Genomic DNA, 19,641 nt, shown 5'->3' on the forward strand with positions numbered 1-19,641 from the left:
GCCATTGGGGTGCTGTAGCAACTCGAGATTTTGATATTTGTAAGTTGCCTGAATGTGTCTATGGAAGCTTGCTGCCTGTTCAGCTGTTTTTTTTAATCATTATTATTCCTTTATTTTATGAACCTCACTTCCCAAGGTTGCCCTCTTGTGTATTGCTTAGTGACCATACCAGTAGAAGTTGACTGCAAAAACCTTGAGCTTTTACAGCTTCTGTCAAGTGGCTTGCATGTGGGTTGAGAACACACAGAAATTTCAGCCAGTTCCCAAGCCGGCCCAGGCATCAACTTCTCACTGAGGCTTCTCAGAACTCAGCATATATATATAGCAACTTCGCCGATCAACAGGAGCTGTTCAGGAAGCTTCTCTGGACCTTCTGTGAATCTCTCATTCTGAGGCATCGCCTCATCATCGTTTGGGTTGGACGCTTCACTCGCTCCAACCAGGACGACAACCTCAGATGAGCAGAACTGTGTTTCCCCCCTTCCATTTCCATAATGAGCTTGCAGCTTTCACAGCTCGTGCCACTGGCAGGGGTTTGTCCCATCCTCCCAGTCAATCCAGCCTTCTCTGGCAGCCACACCCTGGTACAGTCAGCTCCCCAGCCAACTCAGCTAGGGGGTGAGGTGGGAATATTTCCACCTGAAGTTCTGCCAGCTCTCTATGAATAAACACTTCTCACTTTGTTTTTGGCCTCTGGTCATTATCCAGAGCCCTGAATTGGATTGTTTTAACAATTGTTCAGTTTCATATTTGGTTTTCTTGTGGGACAAGGGGGAAGAGTGATGGGGGGCGGAGGGGGGGGGACTGCCTTTGCCAACCTTATCACTCATGGCTGGAATCTCCCAGTAGAAGGAGTTTTGCTAGTCTGGATAAAGTGCTGTAGCAAGTATTGAGCATGTAGTTATAATGAAATATCGCTTCCTTGAGGATCTGAGACACTTACTTCCCAGAATTCCAAGTCCTCCTTCTTGAATGTGCTTTCCAAGCATGGGGTTCCCCTGAGATGGGTAACTACGAGTTCACCCCCCTGAGCTCACCCTGCACTCACCCCACCATTGAGAGCTTGCCTGCTCAGGTCTTATCTGCATGTGCTGACCTCAGCTTCCACTCCAGGTCAGCTCTGTGCCCATTAACTGACCCCACCAAGGCAGGGAGGTCTTTTGGAGGGGGAAAAAAAATGGCCTCATCATCAGCTTGTTTCATATGCATTTATTACTGTCATCTGGGGAAGTAATGTTGGTAGTATCAAGACCCCACAAAAGGTACTCCTGTGTTTTCAGTTTCTGTGTAAGCCCTTGGATATCAGAAATTCGGACCACGGAAGAAGAAAGTGAGCTCAGGCACAGGAGGGGGGTTCTGCCTGTTTCTTCACCCTCCCCATGCCCCCCCTCCACATTCCCAGCTCTCTTTCTGCACAGCTATATGGTAGAGGGAGACAGAGAAAGAAATTTTTATTAAAAAAAAAGTTTAAACCCCACCACCTACTCGTCAGGTGATTGGAGACTGGAGTTGTAAGAATGTGCTGCAGGCGGAAGTTCTGAAAAATCCCAGAAAGTGTTGAAAACATCTCTAAACAAGGTATTTTTCTCCTGCACCTTTCTTGCTAAAGGTCCCAATTGCTGCCAAGAAAACTAGTGAGAATGTTAGCTGCCAAATAAAAAATTTATGACGGTGTTTGGCAAAGGACTATCTCTCTGCTTGTTTTATACATTTCCACAAGGCGCTTGAAGGCAGCCTCTTTCTTCCGACACCCCCACCCCCTCCCGCCCCCCACTTGGGCACGGAGACTGTTCTGATCACTGTTCTTGGTCTGTTCTCTAATAAGAGAGCAAACTCCTATAAAGTAAGATTAAACAAGATACCCTCCCCACTCCGTTCAGTAACCTCGGCTATGTGAGTGAAATGTTTCCAAATATGTGTTGCATAAAAGGGGGAAAGAGAGACTAGGTTGGATGGTTTCAATGGGACAGATTTATTTTTTAAAAAAGAAAGGGTGGGAGAAATAGTATCGCAGGATGGCATTTGCTTTGCACACAGGTGACCCAGGTTTGATCTCGGGCACCCCATACGGTCCCCTGAGCCCCACGAGGAGAAGTCCCTGAGTGCAGAGTCAGGAGTAAAGGAGTAATCCCTGAGCACAGCCATCTATGTCCCAAATAGACAGAATAGAATAGAGAGGGAAAGCGAAAGGAAGGAAGGGAGGGAAGGAGTAAAGGGGACGGGGGGGGGGGGGGGGGGGGGGGGGGGGAGAAGCTTTACAAAGAACTGTTGTAAGTTCATGGTGGGAGTCTGGCCTGGGGCATCCCTGCAGCCCTTCACCCTGAGCTCTGTTGGAAGCAGGGTCCAAAGGGGAGAGTGTCTACCGAAGTCACAAAGACTCTGGGGCAAGAATCTGTCTCCGTCCTTACTTCACTGCATCCCCACAAAGCAACACAGCCCAACGTTGCTCTGAGGTGAGGCACGCACCCCTCCGTTTCCAGCATGCATAAGCATCAGAATTCAAGACCCTCAGGATCTCTGAAATTAAGGCATTTTCTTCTGCCAAAGTTCACTGATGTTGCTTTGAATCTACCCAGCTGAAACCGAGTAAAGATTGGGCAGTGATTTCACTAAGACGGCCTTGCCCATCAGGGTCAGTTAAGCCTTGCTGTGTTAAGAAATATTTATGGAGGGGGGGGTTATAAAGGGATGGGGGAAGCTGGAGGGAGGTAGTGAACTTGGAGGAAAAGATTTCTTTCAACCCAGTTTAGATTTGAGAGTAATCCTGACATAGGCTGGGGTTACACCCTGACATATTTCGCCTGTCTGTCTGAGAAAGAATTGTCTTTTCAAAAACAGCTCTCGGCTGATGCTTTCATTGGTTACTACTGCTTATCACAGTTTCATCCGTTCTAGCAGCTTCTGAAGCCCTGCGGTCACCTGGTACCCCGGATGGCTTCTCTCTGTAGAGGCAGCTGCCCTCACTGTGGGACCCACAGGAGCATCATGGCCCAGGGCCGGGCTGCCTTTGACTGTGGCTGAGCCAGGGAGCAAAGGGTTATTTGATCCGAAGTACTACAGACAGACCAGGAATAAGGGGATCAATTCAGACAGCATTAGGATAAGTCCAACTTGAGACAGATATCATAAGCAAAATAGGAAACCTCTCCAATTAGTACAAGAAACGCAGACTTGTAACTTTTTTGTGATCTGCTAAAAGGCAAAGTGTCAACATTATGGGCTCCAGACATGATTTAAGTTGAAATGTTGGCATTCCCTATCAGTGCCCTTTCACATCTAAGGCTATGTATTATTGGCTTAATAAATGAAGTAAATCCCTATTCTCCTTGATTGCCAAGGAGTCCCCCTTCCAAAGGGATGTCCATTGGGTAATATTTTATTTGGCCCTGGAATAATCTCTCGGGCATATGATGCTATTTCTAAACCGAGACTGTCCGACACGAGTCCAAGGCCGCACACTTAATCCCTCTTGTTTGTTTGTCTGGTGGAACATGGGTCATGCTAAAATCACACAAATGGAGGGTATGAAATGCCAGATGCTACAAATGCAATTAGATACTTAAAAATAGCTGCTTTGGTGGCACTGCTTGAAATGCGACCTGGCTTTGTTTCTCCGAACACAGTGGCACTTTTCTGCTGGGTTGCTGATTGTGTGTGTGTGTCGGGGGGTGGGGGGGCGAGTGGGGGGGTCTGCTTCCGCCGTGCAAGCTCTAGGTCATTCTAGAAATCAGACCAGGCACTGTTGTCTTTCCAGCATCGTCACAGTCCTGAGCGTTTTCTTTGTTTTCCTCTCCAAATGCTCTGTGCAGTAGCTATTTCTAAACCCCTAATGCCCACAAGTTGCTTGTAACCAAACCCCTCCACAGACTGAACCGAATTTGCATAAAGAAGGAGCAGTTACACTCATCAATTCAGACTAAAAGGCATTCCAAATAAGTGTTTTATTTTACGAGAATTCAAACATCCACAAAGCTCGGACTTTACTAAGCAACCTTATGAACGGAAGAAGGTGATGTTTGGGTGCTGTTCTATGTGACTTTGGGGGTTTTTCCTCTCTTTTTTCCCCTCTCGGAGAGCCCGGCAAGCTACTGAGAGTATCCCACCCGCACGGCAAAGCCTGGCAAACTACCCGTGACGTATTCGATATGCCAAAAACAGTAACAACAAGTCACAATAGAGACATTACTGGTGCCCACTCGAGCAAATCGATGAACAACGGGAGGACAGAACTACAGTGCTACAGGTGTTTTTTTTTTTTTTGTCAGAGTGTAAGGTTAATGCATATTCATTACCCACCCCCAGTTGAAAAATGTGGCAAATCAGATTTTGTTAAATCACCATGATCACAATAGCTAGACTCAGTCATTATTGTCATCTCAATACAATGTCTCTTCAAGCTTTATTCTAAAGTTTATGTATATATTTTTCTCTTCACAAAGTTGGGTCACTAATAGGCGTACTGTTTACAACCTCTGATTTTTCTTTTTACATCCTTTATGGGCCAGCAAATTGGTAGCCCTTTTTTTCTTTTGCTTTTTGGGTTACACCCAGCAATGCACAGAGGTTACTCCTGGCTCATGCACTCAGGAATTACTCCTGGCGGTGTTCAGGGGACCATATGGGATGCTGGGAATCGAACCCGGGCCAATCACGTGCAAGGCAAATGCCCTACCTGCTGTGCTATCGCGCCAGCCCCCAAATTGGTAGTCTTAATGCTAAATCGAATAGACTAAAATCACCTTCTGTCCCTCAGACTCTTCAAGAACAGGTTGGGTCAGTGTCTTCTGAAAATCAATTCCATTTTAGTGCCTTTTTCTTTGAAAATTATAGAAATTCATATCAAACCAAATAGTAATATTGGTATCATCGGATTTCTAGAATCTCTCAATTCATCCAAGTTATATGAAATAGTATCATACCCCTACATTCCTCTGAGCTATATCAGCTTTGTCTTTTTCCTCTTTCAACACGCATGATCTGACTCAAACATCACAAGAACCTGCAACATAGGGGGGGAGAGAAGAACAAATGTGGATATCCCTGATTTTTAAAAAGCGCCAAGTGAACTAGAATGAAAGTGGCACCATCACGCAGCTCTTACTCTTCCATGCACAGCCTGTGGCCTTCAAACCAAATTTAATTTAAATTCTCGCTTTGCACTACACTGTCATCAGCTCTCTGATCTTGGACAAAGAAACTCCTAGCACCTCAGTTTTCTACTCTGGAAAATGGGCACACTGATTTCTAGATCACAGACCAGTTATAAAGATTGAATAATCTGTGTGAAACTCGTAGAGTAGTACAGCACTGTAGCACTGTCCTCCCATTGTTCATCGATTTGCTCGAGCGGGCACCAGCTCCACTGTGAGACCTGTTACTTTTTTGGCATATCGAATACGCCCTGGGGAGCTTGCCAGGCTCTGCCGTGCAGGCGGGATACTCTCGATAGCTTGCCGGGCTCTCCAAGAGGGACAGAGGAATCAAACCTGGGTCAGCCACATGCAAGGCAAATGCCCTACCTGCCATAAGATAGTATAAACAACAAAAATATGTATAGCTTAGTGTTTACCTTGTGTATCTCCTCTTGATTTTTTGTATACCACTGTGAATAATTTATTAGAGTCATTGCTCATTTCATTACATTTCACTTTATTGTGCTTCGCAGATAGTGTGTTTTTTAAGACCCTCCTCCCCCAAGCAAAAAAATATCACGAGTTGCTGAAAGCTCAGATGATGGTCAGCATTTTTGAGCAAGAGCAGGGTTTCTAATTAATGTTGGTACATTTGGGGGGGTCCTCCTTGTGGTACTCATGGCTTATTCATGCCTCTGTGCTCAGGGATCACTGCTGGCTGACTCAGGGCACCATATGAGATGCCTGAGATGGAACCCAGGTCAGCCGCATGCAAGGCAAATGCTCTCTCCCACCCTTAAACCTTTTTTTTTCCTTTTTGGCTTTTTGGGTCACACCTAGTAATGCACAGGGATTCCTCTTGGCTCTGCAGTCAGGAATCACTCCTGGCGGTGCTCGGGGGACCATATTCCCATATTCCCATATGGTCCCCCGAGCACTGCCAGGAGTGATTCCTGAGTGATTGCTGGGGATCATATCTGGGTCGGCCATGCACAAGGCAAATGCCCTCCCTGCTGTGCTATCGCTCCAGCCTCAAACATTGTTTTTTTTTTTAACTAATATTGTAGCACACTTAAGAACAATAATATAGTATAGTATAGTGTAGACATAATCTTCACATGCATGGGAGAGTAGGGGGGTTGGAACGAGAGAGGCTTGCTTTAGTGCAGTGTTCTGGAAGCAAATCTGCAGTTCATCCAAAGTATGTGTCTGTATGCTTCTTTCCCAGTATAGTCAGCTCTTAATTTAGCATTATTTTAAGTGGTTTTTGGGTCTGGAGGGATGGATGGTACAGAGGGTAGGGTGCTTGCCTTGCACACAGCCAACCCAGGCTCAATCCAAGCCTCCCATACGGTCCCCAATCACCACTAGAAGGAATCCCTGAGCACAGAGCTCGGAGTAAGCTCTGAGCACCACTAAATGTATCCCCCTCCCAAAAAAAGTCATTCAAAGAAACATAGAAAAGCATAAAAACAGAACATACCCACCTCCCAATTCCATTGTTCGTGCTTAGCTGACATCACTCTGAACCTTGTCTTCTTTTCTGTTCAAAACCTTGCCACCCCCAGCCGTGCTCAGGGCTTACTCCTTGCTCTTGGTCTAGAGATGCGTCTCCTTGAGTGAAATAATGGAATCTCAGTGGTAAAGTGTGTGTCATAGACAAGGCGCTCCACGTGCTCTGCTCTGGCTTCCAGATCATAAAACGGGTACCCGCTGGGAATCCTCCTTCCTCTGGGAGGAAACCCAAGTAGGGGGTCCCACCGGCAATCATTGAGGGGGCACTAGAAGGAAATTAGCACCCAAGGTTTTGGGCAGCTGTGCTAAGTCTCTAAATCACAAGTCCTGGGAGCATTTGGGATAAAACCAAGCTATTCCTAGAACCAGCATCCGCGAAATAAAGAAAGGGTCTGGACAAGCCTCTGGGAGCGTTGCTGCTTGGAAAATCCTTGGGAAAATTCCTGACCCCCAGCACTTTGGGTTAAGCAGAAAAAGCTCTTCCTGGACCTTTAAGAGATGGTCTCTTCCGGCCAAACAACAAGTTATATCATCCAGGGTCTCCTGTCAGTTAATTTGATAGTTCTCTATCAAGTAAACCATTATTGAGCACATTGATCCTTTTTTTTTCTTTCCCCACCTTTTTTTTTTAGTTCTTCTTCTTCAGTTCTGCCTTGGCTATTCCCAAGATTTCTCTGAACCAGTTGGGCAAAATTGATTTTTATTAGTTCCACTGGCCTTGTGGAAAATTATCTCATGAACTGGTTTTTATAGGAAGCCTCAAAGCCACAGCACAGGGCAAAAAATAAGCCTATAGCAGTCAAAACTGGGGCCTGAAATGTCTTCAGACTGGAAGGCTGAATTTATTGCACAAAACAAGTCCTAGCAAGGCAGAGAGGTGTGCAGTCCTGCTCATTATCACTGGAGAGGGGAACCAAAAAGCCGAGTAAAAAATTAAATTTTAATAATGCCAGTGATATTTTCTAAATCTTTCCTGACAGCAAGCCTCTCATTATTTTTATCTGTCTCCGAGTAGGTTCTTTTAGCGCCATCTCAGAAATGGCCTCCGCTCCGATTGTTTGCTAGGCTTGAAAGCAGTTGAAAAACCAAACTGTACACACCGAGAAACAGGCTTTTGATTGCTGGAGGGAGAGCTGGGACCTGGGTCACATTTGGGCAAATTTGCTAGACCCACCTCCACTTTCAGGAAAGAAGACAGTGGGTAGGATGAGGGCTGTGAATTCTTCCCCCTAACAAAGGGAGTACCCCTCCCTTCCATCCACTGCACTTGGCTGTGGGAACAGCCCAGGGGTGCCAAAGCCCCAAGTGTGGAAACCTTACCCCCGTGGGGGGGCATGGGGTGGATGGAAATATCCATTGTTTTTGAGAAACGGGCACACTCGCCTTCCAGCATGACATAGTTGCGCTTTGTTGAGTGGTCCTGAAGGGAACCAACCCAGGAGGTTCCCTCGGCTCTGCCTGTGCATCCGCCTGTCCTGGTCTCCCAAAGGGATTCATGGCAGTCTGCTTAAATTGGTACAGCGCACAGAGGTTTCTTAAATATTCAGTGAAGTTGGAGAGGAGATTCAGCCACACCCTCTTCAACGCTGAGAGGGGGGCTTTGAATTGCTGTCTGGGCTGTGAGAGGGAGAAGGGGGTGTCTTTGGGGCAAATTGGGATCCACCAGCTCTTTCCCTTCCCCCACTCACATTCCCACGGGTCCTTTTAGCCGGGACATGTTCTGTGCTGGGGCGGACCTCTTGTTCAAGAGCATTCCGGCAGGGCCAGGCTCACAGTGCACCAGGCCTGCAGTGACCCTGCCATCTGCTGCTGATGGGGGCTGCCTATTGTAGCTAGTTAGAGGGTCGGATTGTGAAGACCAGGAAGCTGGAGGGCAGGACCTCCAAGGACCGATCAGGAAACAGTAGCAGGAAAAGGGACCCGGCCTCCACTACCTGGGAGCTTAGTTCCAGGAAAAAAATGAAAAAATCCCTCTGGTTTCCTTCCTTCCTTCCTTCCTTCCTTCCTTCCTTCTTTCCTTTCTCCTTTCTTTCCTTCCTACCTCTCTCCTTCACTTCCTTTCTTTCCTTCCAACTAAAGGACCTGAGAAGATGTTCCAAGCCATTCTCTTCCTTAGCATATCTCTCTCTCTCTCTCTCCCTGTTCCTCCCCCCCCTCCCCCCGTCTTGTTTGGGCCAGCTGTACTCAGGGCCTACTTCTGGCTCTGTAGGGAGGAAGCACTTCTGTAAACCATATGCCAGGATGCCAGGGTTTAAGCCAGGTCGACCATATATGTACGCAGCATGCACCTTGCCCGCTGGACAATCCTGTCCACTTTCTCGCTTTCTGTGGAGTCCTCAGCAGTGACCTCCAGAGGCCTCCTTCAAGGCCCGGCTCTGGTGTTTCCTTCTGTTTCTGAGCTGGGAACACTGAGCAAGCTCTGCTTGTCCTCCCAAGCTCACGGCCCCTGGGCAGTGGGGACCACCCTACAGGCCCCTTTCCTACAGACCACTTGGTTTCCCCTGCAGGCCCCACCCCCCAGCTTCAAGATGTTTCCCCTCAGGAAGTCCCGGAAGCCCGCCAGCCCCTCACTGCGTCTGTGCGGTGGGAAGCCCCGGGCCTGACCTCGCTGTGTCCCCATCACCAGGGAGCAGGCAAGGGCACACACAAGTGTCTGTATGGCTTCTGTGCCCTGTCGTTTGGAATCAGTTATGGGCCAGGTTGGCTACCCTTGAGTAGACCCTGGTTGAGTGATGCTTGGACCAAGGCTGAGTGGGGTCAGGAAGCCAGAGCGCTTCCCACCTGAATTTCTCTACTCTGAGGAGGAGGGAGTGCCCGCTGCTCCCCCTTCCCGAGTCAGAGGCCTCAGCCCCTCGGGTCGCGTTGGCCGTACAGAGAGGTGCATTTTGTTTGACACCCAGAGTTCTGACACACTTTCCCTCAGAAGCCGGGGTTTGCAATTTGGGTGGTTTCTTGGGAGACACCCTTCTGGGTTTGATGGGCAAATCCACAAATATAGGCTCAGCCCATTTGGAGTCTCCACGGCCATGGGGACTGGTCATTCCCTTGACTGTGGCAAAGGGGCAGCCACCCATCTCTCTGGGGCCCTTCTCCTGCCCCTGGCTGCCCTGACTGGCTGGTCCCATCCTCCTGATCAGTGAGAATGACACACCTCCCAGCAGGTGCTCAGGCTTTCCCTACACACACCCGGGGACTCTGTTCTTTGGTCATGGTCAGAGCGCCCTGCCTTCCCAGGGAACGCGGAAGGGGCCTTTACTGGGGGGTCACCAGCTGCGAAGTAATAAGTGCAGCTTCGTGGGGTGTCAACCCCGTGTCTGGGAGGAGCTGGTGCAGGCAGCATCTAGGCTGCACTCCAGCAGGAGGCCCTTCCTGCCGAACTGCCCCTTCCCCATCGACAGCAGAGATGCTTTATGATGTAGCCCCCCGCAGCCCATCTAGCTTTTTATCTTCACCCGTGAAATTCCAGCCAGGCCGTTCGTCCCTTCCCATGATGTGCATGTAGCTGACTCCTCCCTGCGCCTAGCACTGTCTTCCAACGCAGGCGTTCGCCACGATCCTGGCTGCCTGCATGCATGGATTGGGGTGGGGGGAGTCGTGAGGATTGCCTTCGCCTGGGGACAGGGCAGCTAGAGATCACAACGCAGACCACATACCCAGCTCTGCACGGAATCCTTCTGGTGAGGGTCAGAGCGGACCCCACAGGGCCCCTTTTCTTTTCCTGACACCCTTCCCTGAACACCACCATCAGCACCACTGTCGCCTTCTGTGTTGAATCTGGAGCCTCTTTTCCCTGGCCCTTGCTTTAGAGGCTTTGGCAGAGCTCCCCAGCGCTGGCTCTTCCGCTCAGGGTTTCCCCCGTGCTCTCAGGGTCACTCGTTGTCCCGCCAGTTGTGTCTGTTCTGTAAGACCTCAAAACTCAGGGGCATCATCATTCAGGCCCGGGCAGCCAGGCAGGATGGGGCCCTGAACCTGGAGAGTATCAGGGTGTCACGCTCTCTCCAGCTAATGAATGCAGGCTGGTCAAAGGGAGGAGACACAGCTGGCATCCCTAATGGGAGGGATGCGCAGAGCCAGCTCCGGGGCATGTGCTTGTCTGCAAACTGCCCCTTGGAAACCAGGTCGCCCAGGACCCTAGGCCTTCCGGGGAGCCCGTGCGGGAATGATCTCTCCTCCGGGCACCCAGCAAGCTGCTGATGGAGAATATCTGTGCCAGGCTCTCAAGGGGACCGGCAATATAAAAGACAAGGGAGAAACAGACCCGGGACACCCCACACTTAGCTGGGGAAATTTGCACCACCAGAAAAGGACATCATAAAAGCCCGAGGTGACTTGTAAGAAGGACTGGGCACATCGGGGGCCCAGGAGATGCTCAGTGGCCATAGCACCTGTCTTGAAGCAGGAAGCCAGTGTTCCCACATGTGCTAAGTATGATATTAGCGGCTACATGGCTTGTGATCCCAGGTGCCACCAATAAATCTGGATGGCACCACAGCCGGGGGAGCGTGAGCACGGCAACGAGAAGGAGCAGTCCCCCATGAGCACTCCAGTTGGGGGTGCGACCCCCAGTGAGCCCAGGTGCAACCCTGTGGGCACCATGTTCAGATGCAAAAACTGCGACCCAATGTGCGACAACCCTGCCATGAGCCCACCACGTGTGTGCATGACGTCTGCTCCTTGCCGTATTGACAGGGAGAGGAGGGTAGGAGAAAGGGGCATGACAGGAGCTGAGGCACGTGCCGTGCATGCAGCCACCCTGTGTTCCATCTGTGGCACCACGCCTGTGCCCTGTGCATCAACAGGAGAAGAGGGAGGGAGGGAGAAAAGAGAAAGAGAAGGAAGGGAGGGAGGAAGGAAGGAGAAAGGGAGAAAGGTGATTTTCATTGCGTGTGACTGGCGTGGGTTTGATCCCCAGAATTGCATATTGTTCCCTAAGTACCACTGGGAGTGATCCCTGAGCACGGGCAGGTGTCACTCCGAAAACAAAGGAGAAGGAGCAAAGCACGATCAGAAATTCTTGGAAGGGGTGGGGAAATATGGAATCGGGGAAAACCAACCTAAAAAAAGACAACTCAAGCTGACTTGAAAAGTAAAGTCAGTTTCTACCGGGATATAATTAAAAGTCCAAAGGAAAGGTGCTTTGACAGAGAACAGGAGTCTGCCATTGCAGTCACTTCCATCTTGTGTGTCAGCAAAAGGTGCAAATCATTGTGCCCCTAGGACTGTGTTCCCTTTCCTCTACTGTCCTTGGATTCTCCTGTTCCCTAGGCAAACAGCTGCTTTCTCAGACTGGCTTTCCTCATGGCAACATAATGGCTGCAGCAGGTCTAGCCCTTACACTCTCCTCCCCCCATCCCCTACCCCAAACACGCATACACACACACACATACACACACACACACACACACACACACACACACACTGTCCAGATGCAGCTCCTGAGTCTCCATGAGAAATGCATGGAAGAGGAGTCCCAGCTTTTGAAAACCAAGAAGCAGAAACCTGTCTTTGAAAGAAGCCCTACCAGCCCTCATCACCCTCGGCTCGGATGAGACCTTGGTCTTGGCCAGAGGAGGTGCCTCTCTATGCCAGGGAAGGGTGGCGTAGGCTCTGCTGCAGTCAGGAGCCCCTCTCAAGGCCTGCTGGCTTCTCGCAGGACTTTCCAGGGCAGCCATGTCCTGTGTGGGATGCCTCGGGGACCCGGGCAGCAGTCCTCACCCTCCTGCACCTTGCGCATAACGTCCCCAGATGCCAGCCCCACTGGGAGCCAACCACAAGCCTCCCCCGAGGAAGTGACCCCTGGCCCTTGGCTCCTGAGTCCCTGGCCAAAAAAATAGGATCTCCTGGCCCTCTCGAGCTTAGACCTGGGGCAGGCAAGCGGGTACAGCCCAGATCCTGGGGGACACGGGGAGCACCCGCAGCACGGAGAGAGGCCTGCCAGGTGCCACACCTGCCTGCCACCCTGCCACCAGGCTCTGGGGATCCCCCTGCCCCGCGATGGACGCTTGGAGCTGGTTTCTGGAGGTGGGAGGAGGCTGCCGTGGAGAGATGGGCTGCTGCCGCCCGGGTTCCATGCGGGACTCAGTATTTTCAATAATACTTTTGTGAGTTCAGCCTCAAAGTAAATGGTTAATTCATCTTGTATCAACAGCACTGTGATTCATAATGTAAACTCGGGAGAATCCTTGATGTTTCAGGGCCCACATTCCTTTTAATTTGGCTCTGCATTCTTTTTAAAGCCACAGTGCGCTGGCTTAATAGAATGCAGCATGCAAATGCACAAGTTTCTGCCTGGAGGCAATTTAGCCCGGCTGTGTCAATGGATGTCTTCTTTCAAGTGTATATTCTTTCTTAAATTATTTACTGGGTAAACACACTTTGCATTTTCAAAAGGGAGATTAGGACCGCTTGCTGCAGACCTTTGCGCTTGAACTTAAAGCCCTCCCTTGCCCCCACCCCCCAAGTTCGGGGGAAGTTACTTGGGTTTGCCCCCAACTGCCCCTCCCCACTCCCCCGCACTGGGCACCCACGTCCTGGTACCTTCGGATTCTCGCCACATCCCTTTCTTCTTTGCCTACAGCAATACCTGCCTTGGCCGTGGCAGCCTGCAGCCCTCCTCACAGATGGGTCCCCCGCACTGCCAGCCTTTGTCTCCCTCGGGCTGGCTCAGTCCTCTTCACTCGGCGCCCCGACTCCAGCCTCTTATCTGGTCCTCCGAGGGGTTGTGTCTGCCCAACACATTTGGGATCCAAAACTAGGTTGCTCGGCTTGCCAGCATCAAACTTCCTTCCAACTCTTCTCTGTTCCAACTCCTTTCCGCCCGCTCTACCCTTTATCCCAAACATCTGCCAGTGGAACCAGGAGAGAACTTCCCTGCTGGCCTCCCCCCGCCTTCCGTTAGAACCCTCACTTCCATCAGGACCCCCACTACCATCAGCACCACCCAGCCCCACAGAGGAGACCCAGCCACGGGGGGCAGGTCCCAGCCGGGCGCCTTTCCTTCCACTTGAGCTTTTCTGCACGGACTCCAGATTTCCCAGCAAATGTTCTCTACTCAGAATTCCCCTGGGAACGAACGGCAGCCGGGCGCGTGGTCACTATAATCAGCCCCGTGGGCAGGATGGCGCCCAGGCTCATGGTCACTAACATCAACCCTGTGAGCGGGGTGGTGGCAGGGCACATGGTCACTATAATCAGCCCATTGAGCAAGGTGGTAGTTGGGCTGTGGTCACTATCATCAGCCCTCTCAGAGGAATGATGGCCAGGCGCATGGTCACTATAATCAGCACTGTGCACGGGATGGCGGCCGGGCGCGTGGCCACTACCATCAGCCCTATGAGCGGGATGGTGGCCGGGTGTGTGGTCATTACCATCGGCCCTGTGAGGAGTGGGGTGTTAACTGGGCATGTGGTCACTACCACCAGCCCTGTGAACAGGATGGCGACTGAGCACGTGGTCACTACCATCAACCCTGTGAACAGGATGGTGGCCGGGCGCGTGGTCACTACCACCAGCCCTGTGAGCGGGATGGTGGCCAGGCATGTGGTCACTACCATCAGCCTTTTGACAGCAGAACAGCAGCCCTCCTCCCAGCAGCTATAGGGCCAGAGAAGCAAAGGCTGCAGACCATGTGGTCAGCTTGGGAGAAAGGGGACGGCTGAGTCTTTGACCCACAGTGAAGTGTGGCTTAGGAGTAGGTTCCGTGCCTGCAGGGGGCTTGGCTGACCCACATGGGCTCCTAGGAAGAGCTGGGAATCGGGGAGCCCATTGCTCTTTGCCTTGGGGTTCCGGAAGGACGGGGCTCCTAGGAAGAGCTGGGAATCGGGGAGCCCATTGCTCTTTGCCTTGGGGTTCCGGAAGGACGGTGCAGAGACCCAGGCAGGGGTGCAGGGTAGGGGGAGGCTGGAAGTTGCTGGCACCTTCCTTTCCCAAACATGCCTCAGATGAGACAAGCAACACCCATGGTTAATCCTTCGTAAATTAGCATCGTGGCTGCCTTGGGGCCCTCAACCCGCAAATAAAATGGTTGTCAACCCAGAGACCCACTGCCGTATATTACTGACGGCAGAATTTTAAAGAGTTTTTCATGCTTTTAATCTGTTTCACTGCCGAGTTTCAATTTTGCTGATTCCCTTTGCAAGCTTGATGCGGGTGACTGTGGTAAATAGAGATTTTGACAGTGTCTTGGGCAAAAGGCATGTGGAGGAACTGTTCTGAAGTCTCTGCCCTTCCGGGGGTTGGGGGGGAGGGGGAGGAAAATCAATTTGGGTTTTAAATTGAGCCACCGAGAAGCACCGATCAGTGTTCATAATTAGCCTCACTTTAACAAGCTGCGAAGTCCCCGTTCTTATTTATTTATTTGCGGGACAGAGACCCTCCCTGCCTCCCGAGTAAATCGGGCCGGTTAAATCCGAATGAACTGTCATCGCGGAAGAATTAATGTCGGGGCGCAGCCTTTCTAGTGAGGAAGGGAAGAAATCAGCGAGACAGATCTCAGCGGAGCCTTCCGTGATAAATGAGGACCGGGTGGACCATTCATCTCCTTCCAGCCAAGTGGACACAGGCGCTAAAGCATTTTTGCGGAAGACGTGTCAGCAAATGTGATCATTTTGTAACCTGTCAGGAGGAGAGGGAGCTGGTCCTTGCGGGGGGCCGGGAGGGAGTGGGCTGGGCTGCCAGGACCATCTCCAGCCATCCGTTTAGGTCTGGGGGCGAAGGGCTGGGAGCAGGAGGAATCTGACTGAAGCCGTGGGGTGCTGTCCCCTTGCCAGGGAAGCCGCTTGGGACAGCTGCAGACACCTTGCAGAGATTTCTCCTCAGAGATTGCGGGATCTCAGCTGAAGCAGGCGCCCCCGGGCTCCCCCCGCCTCTCCCCAAGGCCCTGCCCACTCTGCAGGGTCCCTTGACTGCACTGAGTGTCAGACCTTTGCCTCCTGTTTGGAGGGTTTGGGCAACTGGTACTGGCCAAGGGAGCCCAGCAGGGTGGACAGCCAGCTCGCCCTGCCACCTCTGGAGCCCAGGTGTGGGCGAGGCAGCTTGACCTGGCTGCCCTTCGAAAGGCTCCACAAAGCGTTCTGATGTCCGGTCTCTTTCACTCTGCATCAGGGAACAAATTCCGAAACGACTTCATCAGAGAGAGAGGAAGTGGCTTGGACTGTGGGTCTCCACTGCTTCTTCCCACTCCTGTCACACTCGGCAGAAATTCAGGGGGCTCGGGGTGGTGGGGAGGCAGGGTCTTCCCTTGCCAAATCAAAGTGCAACTGGCTACTTGCTATTCCTTCTCATTTCCATCCTGGGGGGTTGTTTTGGGGTTTGATTGGGGCGGGGGGAGGGGGCGCCATTTTTTTCCACTCTGGGGCAAATGTTGTATTTCTCCCTGGCGGTCCCAAGCCTGAGCCCCCTGACAGGTGACAGTTTCGCCGCCCAAGCAGCAAGTTTGACACTTGCTTCTTAATCCTGTCCTTTTCTCCCAAAGTCTCTCGGTTACTTTTCCCGGGGTATTTTTGTGCAGGTAAGTACCTTACTGACAAGTGTTTGCGTGGAGCCTTTTACTTTACCAGGAAACAGTGAAGGGAAGGAAAAAAAAGAAAGCTTTGTCTCACCTTTTAAATTAAAAAGAGAAGCTTGCATGGGGCCCTTGATCACTGCCAGATCACAACACGAGACTCCAGACTTCCTCGAAGGCCGTTTGATTGGCCTTAGCTTGGCAGGCAGCGTTTCTCGAGGGCAATGTGACACACTCTGTGGAGTCGTTTGTGGAACTAAAAGGCTGCGGAGTCGCACGCACCTGCACGCACATCCATGTGCGCACACACATACAGGCGTGTACACATCCAGATTCACTCCATACCCCCCCCTCCTCCGCCCCCTCCCCCGGCAGAGCAATCCTTTGAGCAGTCAGCGTGGTGTGAGCTGGGCTTTTGCAGAATGTCCTGTGTCCCCCTGTGATCTCTTTCTCCTCTGCTTTCTCCTAGAATCATCCAGAACCGCATCCTGCTTGTCATCTTGGGTACCATTCTGGTCATCACCATCCTGACGGCAATCACTCTTTCTTTTCGAAGACACTGATGTATCAGCCCTTCCTTGATAAACAGCAACAAAGGCGTGTTCTGAGTAATTAAGACAAAATGGTCACATGAATCATTCCTGGGCACTGACAGGCCCGCGCGACCTTCCCTCCCCTCCCCCGCCCCACGGACGTGCACACAGTGTCTGTGTCTGTCCGCGTGGGGGGGCGCCTCCCTCCCCCAGGCTTGTCTTCACCCAGATTTGTTTTTGAGAGGGGGATGGTGACTGTTTCTTTCTTCTTTTTTTTCTGGTAATGTCTTCTACTGACGAAAGTCCCTTTGATGACCTTCCTCGTCCCATAGCCATGCAGGGCCACAGTCTGGGAGAGGACTTGGTGAGTCCATAGGAACTTACACATTCTTGGGGCTTCTGAGACGCGGTCCCGTTTGCCCTCTGACATGTCACCAAATTGCCCTCCGTGATGTCTTGAGGATAAATATGCAGGAGAGATGGGGCCCAGAGCCAGCTACCGGCTCCGGCACACCAAACCCCCATTCCCACCCAAACCAAAGGGTGATGTCTCCATGTCTGAGTGCTTCCAGTGACTTGGGTCAGCAGTGCCGAAAGTGCAGGAGTGAACAGTACTGGCCCTGTTTCTCTAAGATATATATATTATATATGTTCTTCTTTTTTTTTTAACCTCAAGACAATTTCTCACCTGAGTCCGTCCAGTATAATTTTTTTGCCTTCCCCCAAATCCCCTGCTGCCCTGAATTTGCCAGCAAAGCGAGCCCTGGTATATCGTGGTGACCTCCCGCCCCCCGGCCTGTGTAAGCATCTCCGTGTCCTCTCCGTTTTAGTATCTGTGCTGCCGAAAGCAGCCCTCCTACACGCAGAAGGTCTGATGGGGTCTCTGCACATCCACCCCAGTATGTAAAGAGAACATGAATATTTCAGCACGAGCAAGAACATGTCTTGTCCATGTGAGATTCCAGATATGATTATAAGTATGGCCGAGTCCTATAGGATGAGCTACTCGAACTAAACTTTTTGGACAATGCTCACCAACCTCCTTATTTGAAAAAAAAAGAAGAGGAAGAAGAAAAAGAAGGGATCATAGCATCGTCTAAAAGGATGGGGGTTTGGCTTTTGTTTTATTCTTTTTAACTAACAAGTGTCAGCGCGGCCCTCCTGAAGCCCCGTGTGTTCAAACAGCTCCCATGCTCTGTGATTTCTTTTTTGTTTCTTCCTGTCCACTGTAACAGGGAATCATGTTCAAATCAAGCTCCTTAATGACTCCGCTGGGGTCATGTTCCCCACCCTACCCCTCACTCAGAAAGCAAAATAGATGTTTCTTAAGAGTCCGTCCGTTCTTCCCCGTCCCGTTCTTTCTTTTGGATTTAATTGAAGGCATTCGCTCCTTGAAATGCAAACCCTCTGCTCATTACAAGTGCTAACCACCTCTGCCCCCAGAGGAGGGCTTCCCCCCAATACCTGGGCATAGTGTTTGATTCTCCCCAAGCCCCTCAACTCAGAAGAGAACGGCTCTGGTTTGGAGAGGAAAGGCAGGTTGGCAAAACCCACCAGAGAAATGGTTCTTCTCGAAACAGGCTGGGGCCTGCGTGGGTTCAGATAAATCATTTAGTATTGTGTAAATAAAGCTGCGGCCTTTCCTTCCCGAGACCGGTGTGGGATTCGGGCTGAGCGAAGTAGGGCAGCCGAGTAGGGGGAAGCCGGGCTGGTTTTCCTATCCGACGAAGAGATCCGTCTCCGCCGGAAGCTTTCACTCACCTAACAGGCTTCAGGATGTGCAGAACACATTGGAGAAGCCTCCAGCAGGCAAGGAAACCTGCCACCTTCTTGTTCCGAGGTGCTTCTGGTGGGAACGGACTTGCTGCCCACACAGCTGGGCTTGGGCAGCGCCACCCCAACCCTGGAACCGTTATGTGAGTGAAAGTGGCCACCCAGCACCACCTCAGGAACTGGGTCCATCGGATCCTGGGAGCCCACCAGCTCCTATGGACTCCACAGAAATCCTGCACTCACATAGAGGAGGGTGCTCACCCCTCAGGGGCCTTTCATTGTGGTTCCCGGGTTCATATGGGTCTTGGGGATTCCCCCCCACACCCGTTGCAACCTGGTTTGTGGAAGAAGATGAGCTTATTGGGCTTGGCCTGGCCACTCCATCTAGCCCACGCCCACCTTGGGGGGCCCCAATACCTCTGCTTGGCCCTCTCAGAATTAGCATGAGAGAGTTGGGGGGACCCCAAGGCCAGCAGATAGTTCTCTCTCTTTCCACTAACCACCTGGCAAGTAAAAACACCCACACCTCCGTTCGTGGAAAGTTCTAGAGACGTGGGGACTCCGCTCATGACGAGATAGAAGGCTGGGGGGGGGAGGGGGCGGCGCTATTATTTAAAAAATACAATGGCTGTTGGAGGTGGGGGTCGGGGGAAGATGGAGGCTTGGGGAAGGGAGGGAGGCCACCTGAAATCTGCGCCTACAACACCACCATCGCCCCAGCAGAATAAATAAAGCCACCTTGCCCCAGAATCCTCAAGCAGTTTAATTAAATCCTCTTCCATGGCCAAGAGTTTTCAGTGTTCCGCGGCAGAGCCGAATGCAGCGGGCTTGACGTCAGTGGCCGGCCTGGGCAGGGAGGCCATTTGCTATTCTGTTTCAGGCAGACTGGATTGTCTTATTTTGGAACCAGCTTGGTGGGGGGTTTGCTTTGCTACTGCTTCTGAGCCCTGAGCTTCAAAGGCTGAAATTAATGGTGAACAAAATTGTGCGGCTCTGGCTGTCCCATGCGGGGCAGGCCCACGGAGGGTTATCATTAAGTAAAGAAATAAAGGGGGGGGAGCCCGCCTGTTCCCCAAACCTCATCAGATAATGACCTCGGTGATTGGGTTTTCATTACCAAACAGCATCCAGAGATTAGGTGCCCCCTAGAAGAAGGGAGGAAAGAAGAAAAGAAAGAAAGGGACGC

General features: G+C 51.3%; 1 protein-coding gene across 4 annotated transcripts in view; it reads left to right on the plus strand.

Moving 5' to 3' along the window:
• Nucleotides 1-18,017, plus strand: part of VTI1A (vesicle transport through interaction with t-SNAREs 1A) — a 405,243-nt gene extending 387,226 nt beyond the window's left edge. For 2 of the 4 annotated variants that reach the window (XM_056120943.1, XM_056120942.1), the window contains one exon: nucleotides 16,619-16,749. Coding sequence is in view for 2 of the 4 variants with exons in the window: in XM_056120941.1 (XP_055976916.1) it covers nucleotides 16,619-16,712 (94 nt within the window). In the remaining 2 variants the exon portion in view is untranslated. Of the gene's footprint in view, nucleotides 1-16,618 lie in introns of all 4 variants that reach the window. The other 2 variants (XM_056120941.1, XM_056120940.1) reach the window with 1 other exon arrangement.
• Nucleotides 18,018-19,641: the final 1,624 nt, after the last annotated feature.

The sequence above is a fragment of the Sorex fumeus genome, unplaced genomic scaffold (genome assembly GCF_029834395.1).
Source record: "Sorex fumeus unplaced genomic scaffold, SorFum_2.1 ptg000043l, whole genome shotgun sequence".
Taxonomy (NCBI): domain Eukaryota; kingdom Metazoa; phylum Chordata; class Mammalia; order Eulipotyphla; family Soricidae; genus Sorex; species Sorex fumeus.